The sequence below is a fragment of the Oryctolagus cuniculus genome, chromosome 6, assembly GCF_051225735.1.
Source record: "Oryctolagus cuniculus isolate XC-2025 breed Fujian yellow rabbit chromosome 6, ASM5122573v1, whole genome shotgun sequence".
NCBI lineage: Eukaryota > Metazoa > Chordata > Mammalia > Lagomorpha > Leporidae > Oryctolagus > Oryctolagus cuniculus.
This window is the reverse complement of record NC_142872.1, coordinates 2,701,742-2,720,509: the sequence shown is the minus strand read 5'-3', so window position 1 is coordinate 2,720,509 and position 18,768 is coordinate 2,701,742. Positions and strand designations below refer to the sequence as shown.

Sequence of the window (18,768 nt, the reverse complement as noted above, 5' to 3'; positions counted from 1 at the left end):
TCCACTGTTTCAGGAACACTGAATTCCTAGCAGTTGGTTTGTTTTAAGATACACACAATTATATGAAAGAAGTGAAGCTATTACTAATTCCTATGGGGTTATGTGCATGATATATGCATTTATATGTGTGTGTATATATATTTCCTATGAGGTTATGTGCTTCATATATGTATTTATATGAATATATATGTATTTCCTATGGGATTATGTGCATGATATATGTATGTATATGTGTATATATAATTTTACCCTATGGCGTCATGTGCATGATATTTGTATTTATGTGTATATACGTTTTCCCCTATGGGGTTGTGTGCATATTTGTATTTATGTGTATATACACTTTTCCCTATGGGGTTGTGTGAATGGCGATCTACGTGTGTCTGCCTCCTGCTGGTGCTGCCCAGCCACAGCATCAGTCTGTACCCAGGCCTGAGTGGTCACGCTTGTCCACGGAATGAAAGTTCCTTCCCAGAGCTTAGTTTTGTGCCCTTCACCATCACTGCTTTCCCACTGCTCACCGAGTGCTGCATCTTTAAATCCCAGTGTAAAGTTGGCCAGTGTGCTTTATCATGAATGGTCCTGACTGTATTCTATAAAACACTCTTAAAAACTTTTCTCATTTCCTTTCACCATGTATTTTATTAATTTCTTACTACGTTTATTCTTGATTTCTAAAAGCCTTTTCCAAGGGGGAGGGGAGGCTTCCACATGGGGACCCCTGTGGCATAGCTGGGCCTGCCCAGCCGCTCTGAGGCTCCATAGTTTCCTGGCACGCATGTGCCTCTCCTGTGTCTCCTGCTTATTGCTGTGTGCAGTGTGACATCAGGCAGCCATCAGCACGGTGTCACCGTGTCCTGGGTGTGAGGTCCACAGGTGCAGCTGTCCCTCCCAGACCCGCTGTACCTAGCGAGCACGGCCCTGGAAAATCCACTGCCCTCTGCTGCCCTGGCTCCAGGTGCAGCCTGGAGTGAACATCCGGCCCTGAGTGTGTCCTGGAGTGGACACCCGGCCCTGTCTGTGTCCTGGATTGGACACCTGGCTCTGAGCATGTACTAGAGTGGACACCCAGCCCTGAGTGTGTCCTGGAGTGGTCACCTGCCCTGAGCGCATCCTTGAGTGGAAACCCTGGCTCCGGGTATGGCCTGGAGTGTACACCTGGCCCTGAGTGTGTCCTGGAGTGGACACCCTGGCTCTGGGCATGGCCTGGAGTGGACACCCAGCCCTGAGTGCATCCTGGATTGGACATTCTGGCTCCGGGTGTGGCCTGGAGTGGACACCCAGCCCTGAGTGTGTCCTGGAGTGGACACCTGCCCTGAGCGTGTCTGAGTCTGCCAGCGCCATGTCCCCCAGGCCGCCTCGGGCTGCCTTCCCTACGCCTCTTGCATCTTTGCTGGGTTTCTCACCAGCATCTTGGGGTTACTATTTGAGAGGTAGAGTGGGATAGACGGGCACCCGCGTGGGGCAGTGGCTGTGCCCTAAGGTTTGTCTGCAGGCTCCTTAGGCGCTTGGCACTGCAGCTCCGCCATCACGGGTGGCTGCCTGTGAGAGCCTGTGAGGTTTCTCTTCCTTTCCAGGCCTCTGCCCCTTTATCCTCCTCCTTCCTCACTGCAATGGCTTCACCCCGCAGCCACACTTGACTGGGGACACACACAGCCAGCATCCTCGTTTCTCCCCAAAACCAGGGGCAAAGGTAAAACACTTCGCCATTGCACCCTCACTGTGGGTGTTTTGAAGACAATCTTTATTTTACTTGGGAGCTTTCCTGTTTCCCTGAGAATCCATGTAATTAACGGGCATTCAGCTTTTGCATGCATGCTCATAAGAGATATGGGATATAGTTCACCATTTAAGTCTCTATTAAGTGTAGGTATCCAGGTGATTTGGGGAGATCAGTTCCTGATGTTTATATTCTGTTTACAGAAGATTGGCATAATTTTCTTCATCTGTGCTTGGAATGATTCATGAAAGAAGCTTTCTGGTCTTAGAATTAAACAAACAGAAGGACTCGCCACTTCATATAGCACAGAGGATTCTTGCAAACTTGCTCGTTTCCGTCTTTTTGAGGGTTTACTAAGAAGTTACAGCACATTCTGGAAAGGAGGGTAACTGTTGTTAGCAACTGATGCAGGGACTCTCCCCCAGGGAAACCAAGCCCAGCCTCACTCCAAGTTACCTGACTGCAGTGCGTAAGCCAGGACCTACAGGGTCAGCAGTTTAGCCTAGCAGCTGAGACAACAGCACCCACATCAGAGCACCTGGGTTCTCTGCCCAGTTCCAGCTCCTGGCTGGAGACTCTGCAGGCAGCGGTGCCGGCTCAAGGGCTTGGCAGTACGAGAAACCCAGATTCAGTTCCCAGTTCCCAGCTTCTGCCCTTGCGCAATCCAACTGGTGCAGGCACTGGGCAGTGAACCAGTGGGTGGAGCTCTCTCTGTTTCTCAAATAAATAAATACATAAGTCTTAAGTCATGCTGTGTATAATAAGCGATCAGCTTCTTGCTTTGAACCCTGTCACATAACTGATGGGTTCAGAAAAACGCCATCATCAGTCTAGACAGACATCTCCCCTTGCACTGAAAATGCAACGGCAATCTCCAGCAGCCTGAGAAAGAGTCATAAACTCACAGATAAAGAAACCTTGTGGGAAACGGGGGGCACCATCCAGAGACCTAAGCCATACATGATGGGAACTAGAGGGAAAAGAGAAAAGAGAGAAAGCACATGGAGATAGGGGAACATTTCCCTGCTGGGTGAACGACGGCAGCATCCAGACACAGGAAACACAGAGGGCCCCCATCGACTTAGCTGAAGAGGAGCCCAACAAGATGCACGATGACCAAGTACCAAAATCAGAGACAACAAAACATCATACGAGCAGCAAAAGATCGAAAACACATGACATACAAGTCTCAAAGATTATCAGTTAATTTCATGGAGCAAAATTCACAGAAAAAAGATTAAATTTAGCACTTCCTTATATCACAAAGCAAAAATCTATGATTAGACACCTTTTAAAAACAGAAAGAATTCAAAGTATATCACAACAAAAAATTCAAAACACATAGAGGCTGGCGCTGTGGCTCAATAGGCTAATCCTCCGCCTTGCGGCACCGGCACACCAGGTTCTAGTCCCGGTCGGGGCGCCAGATTCTGTCCCGGTTGCCCCTCTTCCAGGCCAGCTCTCTGCTGTGGCCAGGGAGTGCAGTGGAGGATGGCCCAAGTACTTGGGCCCTGTACCCCATGGGAGACCAGGAGAAGTACCTGGCTCCTGCCATTGGATCAGCGCGATGCACCGGCTGCAGCGTGCTGGCCGCGGCGGCCATTGGAGGGTGAACCAATGGCAAAGGAAGACCTTTCTCTCTCTCAATGTCCACTCTGCCTGTCAAAAAAAAAAAAACACACACACACACACACACATAGAAAGATAGCAAGACAGGAAGAAAAAGCAAAGAATCAGCAACGCAGACTTCAAAATGACATTATAAACTCTTACCTATTAATAATTATGTTGAATGCAAATAAATAAAATTTTCAAAAATGCAGTGTGACTGAATGGATTTAAAAAAAAGACCAACAATATGCTGCCTACAAATGACTCACCTTAATGGAAAGACCCATATAAACTGAAAGTGAAGGGTTATAAAAAGATATTCCCCACAGAAGAAAATCAAAAGTGAGTACAGATAGCTGTTTATATAAGACAAAACAGGGGCTGGTGCTGTGGCATAGTGGGTTAATGCCCTGACCTGAAGCACTGGCATCCCATATGGGTGCTGGTTCTAGTCCCGGCTGCTCCTCTTCCCATCCAGCTCTCTGCTATGGCCTGGGATAGTAGTGGAAGATGGCCCAAGTCCTTGGCCCCTGCACCCACATGGAAGACCCGGAAGAAGCTCCTAGCTTCTGGCTTTGGATTGGCGCAGCCCCAGCCATTGCGGCCAATTGGGGAGTGAGGCAGCGGGTGGAAGACCTCTCTCTCTGTCTCTACCTCTCTCTGTAACTCTGTCTTTCAAATAAATAAAACAAATCTTTAAAAAAAAGACAAAACAGGGCGGAGCCAAGATGGTGGAATAGTGAGGGCGCGCGCCGATAGTCTGGGAAAATTTAGTTTAATAAAAGGGGAGTTATGGTAGCCTCAGAAAAAAGAACCAGGAAAATATTGCAGAGGAAACTCTTCTGGATCGAGTGGCCATGAATCGGAGGACCTACTGGGAGAACAAGGTTGCCCACCGCGCGGAAGCCGAGCTGCGGGACCGAGCCGCGGAAGCCGCAGGGTCTGCGCGCCAGTGCTCGAAGGGGAGTGCGTGCCACACAGACAACAGCGGGGAGGCTTGGGAAGTCCAGGGCTCCGAGTCCACACATCGGCGCTGGAAGGGGAGCGGACCTGCGTGGAGAGCGTGGGAGCCCACAGTTCGGGACACCAGCGGCAGACTCAACACACCAGCGCTGGAACGCGAGGTGAGCCTAACCTCAATAGCCCGAGACACCGGCAGGCAAGCGGAGAGAGAAGACTACAGGGAACGACCCCCGGGGGGGGGGAGTTCACCAGGCTAGCTGGAAGAGAGAGAGAGAGAAAAAAAAAAGGTGACTGGTACGGACACGGGTTTCTCTCTCTCCGCTCACCTCTCAAGGGCGAGAAAGACAAAGAGCAGGCGCCATCTTGGATATACGTCATAAGCAGAGCGACCTCAGGTCTGCACCGGCCCTGAGCCTAGCAGAAAAACCTGACTCTGGGCGAGGCGAATTAACAGGAGATTAGGACCTAGTAAATTTGTGGTGCTACTGAACTGAGACTGTGAAAAAAGAGACGGTGGGGGAGAGAACTCACGGAATTCACGTGAGCACTCTCCAGAGACGCTACAATTCCGTAACTTTGGCAACCCAGTGGGAGACTGAAGGAGAATTTGAGCCCACTCTGAGGGCCGAACAGATTCCCTGTGTGGTCCTTGGGAAAGAGCTTCCGATCTCTGGCTCCTGTGGGTATATCATTTGCCTGCTAACTACCTCCAACTTCGTTCAGCTGTGCAGAATAACTTCCCTTTTGAATCAAAAAAAAAAAAAGAAAGAGAGAGAGAGAGAGGTTTACCACGCCTAACCTGGGAGTGTCACCTTTGGCACACCAAACATTGCTCTCAGGCCACACCCATCTCAAGCCCTAAGGCTCCATCAAAAACAGATAGTCCACTTAATCTAGAGTCATAGTATAACAAGAAAAAGCACCACAGTGAAGAAACCAAATATCTCCAATATGCCAAATAACAAACGCAAAAACCAAGGTAATAAAAACAAGGAAGTCACCATGACGCCCTCAAATGAAAAAGACACCCCAATTCAAGATTATGAAGATGATGGCATAGAAGAAATGCAAGAAGCAGATCTCAAAAAATTGATAAGAACATTAAGAAGTTCTCAAAAACAAATTCTTGAACTACAGAAATCCTTAATGGACAAGATAGAAAATCTCTCACATGAAAATGAAATATTAAGGAGGGATCAAAATGAAACAAAACAACTAGTACAACAGGAAACTGTGATAGTGACTGAAGTGAAGAATTCAATAGATCAAATGAAAAACACAATAGAGAGCCGTACAAACAGAATGGGTGAAGCAGAAGAGAGAATATCGGACTTAGAAGACAGAGAACAGGAAAGGATACAGTCAGACCAAAGAAAAGAAGAGGAAATTAGAAATCTAAAACATATTGTCGGGAATCTTCAGGATACTATTAAAAAACCCAACATTCGGGTTCTAGGAGTTCCTGAAGGCATGGAGAGGGAGAAAGGATTAGAAGGCGTTTTTAGTGAGATATTAGCAGAAAATTTCCCAGGTTTGGAGAAGGACAGAGAAATCCTAGTACAGGAAGCTCACAGAACCCCTAATAAACATGACCAAAAGAGATCCTCACCACGACACATTGTAATTAAACTCTCCACAGTGAAACATAAAGAAAAGATCCTAAAATGGGCAAGAGAGAAACGTCAGATTACTCTGAGGATCTCAAATCAGACTCACAACTGACTTCTCATCAGAAACTCTACAAGCTAGGAGGGAATGGCGAGATATAGCCCAGGTACTAAGAGAGAACAACTGCCAGCCCAGAATATTATATCCTGCAAAGCTATCATTTGTGAATGAAGGTGAAATAAAAGACCTTTCACAGCAAACAGAAATTGAAAGAATTTGTTGCCACTCGTCCAGCCTGCAAAAGATGCTTAAAGATGTGTTACACATAGAAACACAGACACACGGTCATCAATATGAAAGAAGGTAAAGGAAGGAAACCAAGGAAGGAAACCTCACAGCAAAAGATTACAGGGAATTCAAAGCATATATTAGAACTTATCTTTGGCAAATGGCAGGGCAAAGTTACCACTTATCATTAGTCACATTGAACGTGAATGGCCTGAACTGTCCAGTTAAAAGACACCGATTGGCTGATTGGGTTAAGGAACAAAACCCATCTATTTGCTGCTTACAAGAAATACATCTTTCCAACAAAGATCCATACAGACTGAAAGTGAAAGGCTGGAAAAAGATATACCATGCCAACACAAATGAAAAAAGAGCGGGCGTAGCCATCTTAATATCAGACAACATAAACTTTACCACAAAAACCGTTAAGAGAGACAAAGAGGGACACTACATAATGATTAAGGGATCAATTCAACAGGAAGATATAACAATTATCAATGTATATGCACCTAACTACAGGGCACCGGTTTATCTAAAAGATTTGTTAACGGACTTAAAGGGAGACTTAGACCCCAATACAATAGTACTGGGGGACTTCAATACTCCACTCTCAGAAATAGACGGATCAATAGGATAGAAGATCAACAAGGATACAGTAGATTTAAACGACACTATAGCCCAAATGGATCTAACAGATATATACAGAACTTTCAATCCTACAGCTAAAGATTTTACATTCTTCTCAGCAGTACATGGAACCTTCTCTAGGATTGACCACATACTAGGCCATAAAGCAAGTCTCAGCAAATTCAAAAGAATTAGAATCATACCATGCAGCTTCTCAGACCATAAAGGAATGAAGTTGGAAATTAGCAACTCAGGAATCCCTAGAGCATATGCAAACACATGGAGATTGAACAACATGCTCCTGAATGAACAATGGGTCATAGAAGAAATTAAAAGAGAAATCAAAAGTTTTCTGGAAGTAAATGAGGATAACAGCACAACATACCAAAACTTATGGGATACAGCAAAAGCAGTGTTAAGAGGAAAGTTTATATCAATAGGTGCCTACATCAAGAAATTGGAAAGGCACCAAATAGATGAGCTTTCAATTCACCTCAAGGATCTAGAAAACCTACAGCAAACCAAACCCAAATCTAGTAGGAGAAGAGAAATAATTAAAATCAGAGAAGAAATCAACAGGATTGAATCAAGAAAAACATTCCAAAAAATCAGCCAAACGAGGAGCTGGTTTTTTGAAAAAATAAACAAAATTGACACCCCATTGGCCCAACTAACTAAAAAAAGAAGAGAAAAGACCCAAATCAATAAAATCAGAGATGAAAAAGGAAATGTAACAACAGACACCACAGAAATAAAAAGAATCATCAGAAATTACTACAAGGACTTGTATGCCAGCAAACAGGGAAACCTATCAGAAATGGATAGATTCCTGGACACATGCAACCTACCTAAATTGAACCAGGAAGACATCGAAAACCTAAACAGAACCATAACTGAGACAGAAATTGAAACAGTAATAAAGGCCCTCCCAACAAAGAAAAGCCCAGGACCAGATGGATTCACTGCTGAATTCTACCAGACATTTAAAGAAGAACTAACTCCAATTCTTCTCAAACTATTCAGAACAATCAAAGAAGAGGGAATCCTCCCAAATTCTTTCTACGAAGCCAGCATCACCTTAATTCCTAAGCCGGAAAAAGATGCAGCACTGAAAGAGAATTACAGACCAATATCCCTGATGAACATAGATGCAAAAATCCTCAATAAAATTCTCGCCAATAGAATGCAACAACACATCAGAAAGATCATCCACCCAGACCAAGTGGGATTTATCCCTGGTATGCAGGGATGGTTTAATGTGCGCAAGACAATCAATGTGATACACCACATTAACAGACTGCAGAAGAAAAACCATATGATTATCTCAATAGATGCCGAGAAAGCATTTGATAAAATACAACACCCTTTCATGATGAAAACTCTAAGCAAACTGGGTATGGAAGGAACATTCCTCAATACAATCAAAGCAATCTATGAAAAACCCACGGCCAACATCCTATTGAATGGGGAAAAGTTGGAAGCATTTCCACTGAGATCTGGTACCAGACAGGGATGTCCACTCTCACCACTGCTATTCAATATAGTTCTGGGGGTTCTAGCCAGAGCTATTAGGCAAGAAAAAGAAATTAAAGGGATACAAATTGGGAAGGAAGAACTCAAACTATCCCTCTTTGCAGATGACATGATTCTTTATTTAGGGGACCCAAAGAACTCTACTAAGAGACTATTGGAACTCATAGAAGATTTTGGCAAAGTAGCAGGGTATAAAATCAATGCACAAAAATCAACAGCCTTTGTATACACAGACAATGCCATGGCTGAGGAAGAACTTCTAAGATCAATCCCATTCACAATAGCTACAAAAACAATCAAATACCTTGGAATAAACTTAACCAAGGATGTTAAACATCTCTACGATGAAAATTACAAAACCTTAAAGAAAGAAATAGAAGAGGATACCAAGAAATGGAAAAATCTTCCATGCTCATGGATTGGAAGAATCAATATCATCAAAATGTCCATTCTCCCAAAAGCAATTTATAGATTCAATGCAATACCAATCAAGATACCGAAGACCTTCTTCTCAGATCTGGAAAAAATGGTGCTGAGATTTATATGGAGGCACAAGAGACCTCGAATAGCTAAAGCAATCTTGTACAACAAAAACAAAGCCGGAGGCATCACAATACCAGATTTCAGGACATACTACAGGGCAGTTGTAATCAAAACAGCATGGTACTGGTACAGAAACAGATGGATAGACCAATGGAACAGAATTGAAATACCAGAAATCAACCCAAACATCTACAGCCAACTTATATTTGATCAAGGATCTAAAACTAATTCCTGGAGCAAGGACAGTCTATTCAATAAATGGTGCTGGGAAAATTGGATTTCCACGTGCAGAATCATGAAGCAAGACCCCTACCTTACACGTTACACAAAAATCCACTCAACATGGATTAAAGACCTAAATCTACGACCTGACACCAACAAGTTACTAGAGAACATTGGAGAAACCCTTCAAGATATTGGCACAGGCAAAGAATTTCTGGAAAAGACCCGGGAGGCACAGGCAGTCAAAGCCAAAATCAACTATTGGGATTGCATCAAATTGAGAAGTTTCTGTACTGCAAAAGAACCAGTCAGGAGAGTGAAGAGACAACCGACAGAATGGGAAAAAATATTTGCAAACTATGCAACAAATAAAGGGTTAATAACCAGAATCTACAAAGAGATCAAGAAACTCCACAAAAACAAAACCAACAACCCAATTAAGAGATGGGCCAAGGGAGTGATCCAACATGGGAAGTGAGATACTCAGCAGACTCATAGAATGGCGGATGTCCTAAATAGCACTCTGGCCTCAGAATCAGCCCTAAAGCCATTCGGATCTGGCTGAAAAGCCCATGAGAGTATTTCAGGCATGGAAAGCCAAGACACTCTGGCAAAAAGATCTCTGTGAGTGAGATCCCAGTGGAAAGAACAGGTCTTCAAAGAGGGAGGTGCCTTTCTCTGAAGGGAGGAGAGAACCTCCACTTTGACTATGACCGTGTCTAAACAAGATAAGAGTCGGAGAACTCAAGGGGCTTCCATAGCCTTGGAAACTCATAACTGGTGCATAGGGAGATTACTGATGCCATAAACAGGAGTGTCAATTGGTAAAGTCAACAACAGGAGTCACTGTGCACTTACTCCTCATGTAGGATCTCGGTCCTTAACGTGCTGTACACTGAGGCTTAATGCTATAACGAGTACTCAAACAGTATATTTCACTTTGTGTTTCTATGGGGGTGCAAACGACTGAAATCTTTACTTAATGTACACTAAACTGATCTTCTGTAAAAAAAAAAAAAAAAAGAAAGAAATTTTCAATTCCCAACTTGACTCTCACTGGGATTAAACATGACAATAGGTCTGATCTGATTTCATCATCATTTTAAAAAAATCATCTATTATTTTTCACTTTATGTTTCTGTGTGGGAGCAAACTGTTGAAATACTTACTTAAGGTATACTAAGCTGATCTTCTGTATATTAAGATAATCGAAAATGAATCTTGATGTGAATGGAAGGGGAGAGGGAGTGGGAAAGGGGAGGGTTGTTGGTGGGAGGGACGGTATGGGGGGGGAAGCCATTGTAACCCATGAGTCGTACTTTGGAAATTTATATTCATTAAATAAAAGATAAAAAAAAAAAAAAAGAGATGGGCCAAGGACCTCAATAGACATTTTTCAAAAGAGGAAATCCAAATGGCCAACAGGCACATGAAAAAATGTTCAAGGTCATTAGCAATCAGGGAAATGCAAATCAAAACCACAATGAGGTTTCACCTCACCCCGGTTAGAATGGCTCACATTCAGAAATCTATCAACAACAGATGCTGGCGAGGATGTGGGGAAAAAGGGACACTAACCCACTGTTGGTGGGAATGCAAACTGGTCAAGCCACTATGGAAGTCAGTCTGGAGATTCCTCAGAAACCTGAAGATAACCCTACCATTCGACCCAGCCATCCCACTCCTTGGAATTTACCCAAAGGAATTTAAATTGGCAAACAAAAAAGCGGTCTGCACCCTAATGTTTATTGCAGCTCAATTCACAATAGCTAAGACCTGGAACCAACCTAAATGCCCATCAATGGTAGGCTGCATAAAGAAATTATGGGATATGTACTCTTTAGAATACTATACCGCAGTAAGAAAAAACGAAATCCAGTCATTTGCAACAAAATGGAGGAATCTGGAACACATCATGCTGAGTGAAATAAGCCAGTCCCAAAGGGACAAATACCATATGTTCTCCCTGATCGGTGACAACTGACTGAACACCAAAAAGGAAACCTCCTGAAGTGAAATGGACACTATGGGAAACGGTGGCTTGATCAGCATAGCCCTGACTGTTAATGAACAACTTAATACATTATCCCTCTTAGTAGTTTTTTTTGTCTGTTCTACTTAATATGACTGGTTTAATTCTGTAATTAATACACAGTTATTCTTTTTTTTTTTTTTTTTTGACAGGCAGAGTGGACAGTGAGAGAGAGAGACAGAGAGAAAGGTCTTCCTTTGCCGTTGGTTCACTCTCCAATGGCCGCCGCGGCCGGCGCGCTGCGGCCGGCGCACCGCGCTGATCCGATGGCAGGAGCCAGGAGCCAGGTGCTTTTCCTGGTCTCCCATGGGGTGCAGGGCCCAAGCACCTGGGCCATCCTCCACTGCACTCCCTGGCCACAGCAGAGAGCTGGCCTGGAAGAGGGGCAACCGGGGACAGAATCCGGCGCCCCGACCGGGACTAGAACCCGGTGTGCCGGCGCCGCTAGGCGGAGGATTAGCCTAGTGAGCCGCGGCGCCGGCTACACAGTTATTCTTAAGTGTTGAAAATTAACTGAAATGTGATCCCTGTTAAACATAAGAGTGGGAATAAGAGAGGGAAGAGATGTATAATTTGGGACATGCTCAAGCTGACTTGCCCCAATTGGTAGAGTTGGAAACATACCAGGGGATTCCAATTCAATCCCATCAAGGTGGCATGTACCAATGCCATCTCACTAGTCCAAGTGATCAATTTCAGTTCACAATTGATCATAATGAAAGGACTAAGAGTCAAAGGGAGCACATAAACAAGTCTAGTACCTGCTAACACTAACCGATAGAATAAATAAAGGGGAGAGTGATCCAACATGGGAAGTGAGATACTCAGCAGACTCATAGAATGGCAGATGTCCTAAATAGCACTCTGGCCTCAGAATCAGCCCTAAAGCCATTCGGATCTGGCTGAAAAGCCCATGAGAGTATTTCAGGCATGGAAAGCCAAGACACTCTGGCAAAAAGATCTCTGTGAGTGAGATCCCAGTGGAAAGAACAGGTCTTCAAAGAAGGAGGTACCTTTCTCTGAAGGGAGGAGAGAACCTCCACTTTGACTATGACCTTGTCTAAACAAGATAAGAATCGGAGAACTCAGAGGGCTTCCATAGCCTTGGAAACTCATGACTGGAGCATAGGGAGATTACTGATGCCATAGACAGCAGTGTCAATTGGTAAAGTCAACAACAGGAGTCACTGTGCACTTACTCCTCATGTAGGATCTCTGTCCTTAATGTGTTGTACATTGAGGCTTAATGCTATAACGAGTACTCAAACAATGTATTTCACTTTGTGTTTCTATGGGGGTGCAAACGATTGAAATCTTTACTTAATGTATACTAAACTGATCCTCTGTAAAAAAAAAAAAAAAAAAGAAAGAAATTATCAACTCCCAACTTGACTCTCACTGGGATTAAACATGACAATAGGTCTGATCTGATTTCATCATCATTTAAAAAAAATCATCTATGATTTTTCACTTTATGTTTCTGTGTGGGAGCAAACTGTTGAAATCCTTACTTAATGTATACTAAGCTGATCTTCTGTATATTAAGATAATCGAAAATGAATCTTGATGTGAATGGAAGGGGAGAGGGAGTGGGAAAGGGGAGGGTTGTGGGTGGGAGGGACGGTATGGGGGGGAAGCCATTGTAATCCATAAATCGTACTTTGGAAATTTATATTCATTATATAAAAGTTAAAAAAAAAAGACAAAACATACTTTAAATCAAAATATTTAGAAAGAGACAAAAGCAACCCATTATAGTAAAGTTGTGTATTCTTCAAAGGGTTACAACAATTATAGATCAACATACTCCCCTAAGACTGGAGCACCCACATACATAAAGCAAATATTAATGCCCCAAGAGAGGAGTGCAATAAGGAAACAGGAAGTGACCTTAATCCCCACTTTCAGTAACAGATCATGAAGCTAGAAGATTAATAAACACTGCAATTTACAAGATGTCAGACTACATGGACTTAACAAACACAGAACATTCATCCACAACAACTGGAGTCATACACTTCAGATATAAATGGATACTCCTGGGAATGGCACTGTGGTGTAGTGGGTAAAGCCGTCACCTGCAGTGCCAGCATCCCATATGGATGCCAGTTCAAGTCCCAGCTGCTCCACTTCCAATCCAGCTCTGTGCTGTGGCCTAGGAAAGCAGTGGAAGATGGCCCATGTGCTTGGGCCCCTGCCCCCACATGGGAGACCCAGAAGAAGCTCCTGGCTCCTAGCTGCGGATCGGCACAGCTCCGGCCATTGCAGCCATCTGGGGAGTGAACCAGCAGATGGAAAACCTCTCTCTCTCTCTCTCTCTGCCTCTCTGTAACTCTGCCTTTAAGAGGAAGGAAGGAAGGAAGGAAGGAAGGAAGGAAGGAAGGAAGGAAGGAAGGAAGGAAGGAAGGAAGGAAGGAAGGAAGGAAGGAAGGAAGGCTCTTCCAGATAGGCCTCAAGGCCATATCCAAACACAGAGATGAGATTGGACCCCACTTCAGAGCATTTACAAAAGTCCACTCAAATGAATTGAAGTGCTGCACATACTCTGTAAGATCGGTAGAAGAAAACATAGTAGGGAACATGGACATCGTGCGGGCAATGGTTTTCAGATTTGATCCCAAAAATAAAGACAACTAAAACAAAAACCAACAAATGGGATTAATTAAAATAAAAAAAACTTCTCTACAAGGAAGCAGTTAATCAGTGAAGAAGCAATCACTGATGCTTCATGGAAAGTGTAGGGGGACAGTGTCCCAAAGGATTCAGCTGTGTATGATGGGCATCATTCAAGCAGGGAGGAGATGATGTTGGAGATGACATTGACTATGACGCTCACGGAAGCAGACCGTCCACATCAACCTGCAAGGGAAATTAACCATCGCTTCAGTGCCCAGGTGGAGGAGGACCACGATTAACAGCAGCAGCAGCAGCAGCCAACACCACAGACACCTCCACTGGCTCAGCCTACACCATTCTGACAGAGAGATCAGAGGTGGCCAGTCTCCTGCCTGCTGGTGCCGACCACTGTGCCCAGAGGAGCTGCAGATGTGGGCAGCAGCCTCTCGACAGCAGTCCCCAGCAGCGGCACCAAGGGCCTGCGCGCTCTTTGAAGAGCTATAGTGGGAGAGGAGACTGGCTTCAAAGGCAGCGTCCCAAAGTGAAGCAGCACAACAGCTACCAAGAGGCGGACACGGCTCAGCCAAGAGCAAAGCCACAGCAAGTTATTTGGGGCGCTCAAGGAACTTCCTTGCTGTCTTTCTAGGGGACCAAGAAAGGACACCATTTGCATGTTAATTCTGAGAACATTAACCAAAGTTTTAGCAGAGGAGATTCTGAGAACACTTCAGCAGAGAGTCCCTCTCCACCACCACAATGCTCTGATGATTCCTCTCATCATCCTTGGCCACCTTTGCAGGGGCCCTCATAGAAAACCATCAGACGTCCACCTCACAGTCCTCATCTGGCTTCTTCTGACCACTTTTTGGTTCCTAATCATCAGAATTTTAGAGCTGCCTAATTTGCATGATAAACTTTAAGTCTTCATTGGATAGGGGGATACAGATAGGTAAAACAAAGTTATATCTGTGTCCATAAATTTCTACACATGCATGCATTTTTACATGTCAACAGAAGAGTGTTCCTTCTATGAATTAAGTATTGGGTCATTCTGTTTTAATACTGTGCTTGCTGCGAATGCATTCTATGACACAAAACCCTTGTGAGTGCTCCTTTCACCTCTGTGTTTCTCAGGCTGTAGATGATGGGGTTCAGCATGGGGGTGATAATCCCATAGAGCATAGAGATGAGCCTGTCTCTGGCAGGGGAGTGTCGGCCAGAAGATGGGTGGATGTAGGTAAATATGGCCGTGCCATAGAACAAACAGACCACAAGGAGGTGGGATGCACATGTGGAGAAGGCTTTGCGCTTCCCTTCCACCGATTGGATCCTGAGGATGGAGGAGATGATGTAGATGTAAGAGATGAGGGTGGTCAGGAAGGCACTGATCCCAAAGATACCTCCTATCACTAAAGCAAGCATTTCTGCCATGTAGGTGGACGAGCATGAGAGGGCCACAATTTGTGGTATGTCACAGTAGTACTGGTCAACCAGATTGGACTTGCAGAAAGACAGCTGGAAGGTGGACATGGTGTGGATGAAGGAATTCAGAAACCCCGCTGCCCAGGTCCCAGATGACAGCTGGACACAGAGAACCTTGGTCATGAGGAGGGTGTAACGCAGTGGGAAGCAGATGGCCACATACCGGTCATAGGCCATGACAGCCAGCAGGAAGACTTCAGTCCCAGCTAGAGCCACCAGGAAGTACAGCTGCAAAGCACACCCAATGAAAGAAATGCCACACTCCTCGGTCAAGAGATTCTGCAGCATCTTGGGGACAGTGGTTGATGAGCAGAACATGTCTATGAGGGACAGATTTGCCAGGAAGTAGTACATGGGAGTGTGCAGCTTTTTTTCTGTTCCAATGGCCAGGAGAATGGCCCCATTTCCCACCAAGGTGATCTGGTAGATGATGACAAAGACCACAAAGAGAGGGTAGCGCACCTCGGGCAGGTCGGAGAGCCCCATGAGGACAAACTGAGCCACCGTGCTAAGATTGTGGACGTCCATCCCCTCTCACAGGCCTTTCTGGAAAGAGAATAGCAGCAAACGCTGATTAGGGTGAGAAGCCAGGGAGCACAGTGATGAGAAGCTCTTGAAAATCTTTGTGGGTGTCTGGTTGATGATGAATTAGTTAGCCCTACTTTAATTAAAAATTCCAGGTGTTAAAGCTACTATTTAAAATAAGTCCGAAACTCCAGATATTCCTGGAACTATTTGTCCTCAGCACCTCTTAAAGGGGAAGCCCTGTGAGCAACTAAAGAGACCCCTAACCACCACATTCTTAGTAGAGACATTCAACAATCACCTTCCTGGGAAACACGCTGTTGACCCTTCAGCATTCGCTGGGGCTTCACATTCAGCCAAAGCTGAGGGTGTACTCCCCACCGTTCCTTGCATGCTTAACTCAGCTCTGCCTTATATTATCTCAATGTGGATACTTCATGCACTGTTTCAGCACTAAACATCTTCAAGGTAGAAACTGTGTACCACATATTTTTGTGTTTGTTACATGTTTTGTGTATATTTTTATACTTGTGTATATTCCTTGATATATAAATTTTTGTAAATGAATCAGCAACACATAGGAAAACACAGAAAAATAATGGAGGGATGAATCAATGGTCTTTTACACATAGACAATATACAAGGAGTCTTTAAAACGTTACTAGAAAAGGTAGATTATGAAAGTAATGTGCATGGGGGGGCCAGTGCTGTGGCGTAGTGGGTAAAGCTGCTGCCTGCAGCGCTGGCATCCCATATGGGCGCCTGTTCGAGACCCGGCTGCCTCTCTTCCAATCCAGCTCTCTGCTATGGCCTGGGAAAGCAGTAGAAGATGGCCCAAGTCTTTGGGCCACTGCACCCATGTGGGAGACCTGGAAGAAGCTCCTGGCTCCTGGCTTCGGATCGGCACAGCTCCAGCTGTTGCAGCCATCTGGGGAGTGAACCATCAGATGGAAGACCTCTCTCTTGCTCTCGCTCTCTCTCTCTATGCCTCTCCTCTCTCTGTGTAATTGTGACTTTTAAGTAAAATAAATAAATCTTTTAAAATAGAATAATATGCATGGATTTCAAAATTTATTGCACCAAAATAACTGCATTTTTTATTCCATTCCATGAACTTTTTAAAGCTACCTCCTGTCTCTGTTGGGAAGAAATAATAAGAGTATGCTCCATAACTTCAAATTTCCATCACTAAAACATCAACCTTGACATTCTCCCTGAGAGTTCACACACTCACCATGAGTAAGATTTACCAAAAGACTTTTGAGGCCAGCACTGTGGCATAGCAGGTAAAGCCACTGCCTGCAGTGCTGGCATCCCATACGAGTGCCTGCTAAAATCCTGGCTGCTCAACTTCCAGTCTAGCTCCCTGCTATGGCCTTGGAAACAGCAGAAGATGGCCCAAGTCCTTGGGCCCCTGCACCCATGTGGGGTACCTGGAAGAAGCTCCCAGCTCCTGGCTTCAGATCAGCCCAGATCTGGCAGTTGTGGCCATTTAGGGCATGAACCAGTGGATGGAAGACCTCTCTCTTTCTTTCTCTGCCTCTATAACTCTGTCTTTCAAATAAATAAATCTTAAAAAATAAAAGACTTTAATTAAAAGTCTACAAATCAATACTTCTGTGGAATTTTTTCTTTCACTTTGTAAATTTCTTGCAATAGAAAATTCAAAGATATAAATTGTTGAAAAAATAAAATGCAAAAGTTAATTTCCATGGTCTCCCTCCAGTTTATTTATCCTGGTGGGAAAAAAATACTGATTTATTTTCTTAAAAAATGTATATCCCAAGTAACAAAAATCATACGTAATGATTGGCTCACTCAAATAGCATGAAACTATTTTCTACTCCATTTTCCCCATAATATCTAAGACACTATGGCACTTGGGAGATGCTCTGTCTCTTTTCTTGAGCAACACCAGGTCTGTGCCACATTTTGGAGAAAACAAACATTTACTGGTGATCTCTTTAAATCATGAAATATGGAAAATTATTATAATAGTCATAAAATGCTTGTACATCAATGTTCAGTCTACAAAAGATGCTTAATGAATGAGAAAATAGGTTAAACCAAAGTAATTGTCATAGCAATTTTCAGATTCTCAAATATTCATCATTCTATAGAGCCATTAAGTTTATCTAAATCCTTACATGTTAATATTTTTGATATATAGAAAAGGTGTTTAAGTAAGATAATTTTTAAGAAGAGACAGTAAATAATGTGCATGTTAAATGCTCATTTTCTGTTAACTCACACAATATGACTTTTTAAAAAACAACTACTGTGGCTAGCGCTGTGGCAGAGTGGGTTAAAGCCCTGGTCTGTGGCATCGGCATCCCATATGGGCGCCGGTTGGAGTCCTAGCTGCTCCACTTCCAACTGGGCTCTCTGCTATGGCCAGAGAAAGCTGTGGAAGATGTCCCAAGTCCTTGGGCCCCTGCACCCAAATGGGAGACCCGGAGGAAGCTCCTGGCTCCTGACTTCGGATCAGCTCAGCTGTGGCTGTTGCAGCCATTTGGGGAGTGAACCAGCGGAGGGAAGGCCTCTCTCTCTTTCTCTCTCTCTCTCTCTGGCTCTATCTCTCTGTAGCTCTGTCTTTCAAATAAATAAAATAAATCTTAAAACAAACAAAAAAAGCCAACTACTATGGAAAATAAGTCAACAGCAACATCCTAATTAATACACATGGCCTAACTGATGCCACATTATCAACATGTATCCTTCAAAACATAATACACTCTCAGTAAATTTTGCATTTGATTATTTAAATTTGTTAAACGTTTTGATTTAGAGAATGCAGAATTTGGTCATGTGAGGAGAGAACAATCTCTTTCTAAAGCACACATAACTAAATCATGTATTTGCCACATAATTAGAAACATGAGATGGATGTCTTCCTAACAGTGCACTTATGAGGAAGAACTTCAGTGATTTTTCTATTAACCCCAGGAATTGATAGTTCCTGTAGTCTAGAATCAGAGAAGCCCTTAAGAAGTCCAGT

General features: G+C 43.9%; 1 protein-coding gene across 1 annotated transcript; it reads right to left on the bottom strand.

Moving 5' to 3' along the window:
- Nucleotides 1-13,548: 13,548 nt before the first annotated feature.
- LOC100353639 (olfactory receptor 5V1-like) lies at nucleotides 13,549-17,042 on the bottom strand. Its single transcript, XM_008251334.4, has one exon. The coding sequence runs from the start codon at nucleotides 15,771-15,773 to the stop codon at nucleotides 14,820-14,822; it is 954 nt and encodes a 317-aa protein (XP_008249556.4). The 5' UTR covers nucleotides 15,774-17,042; the 3' UTR covers nucleotides 13,549-14,819.
- Between the last annotated feature and the right edge of the window lie 1,726 nt (nucleotides 17,043-18,768).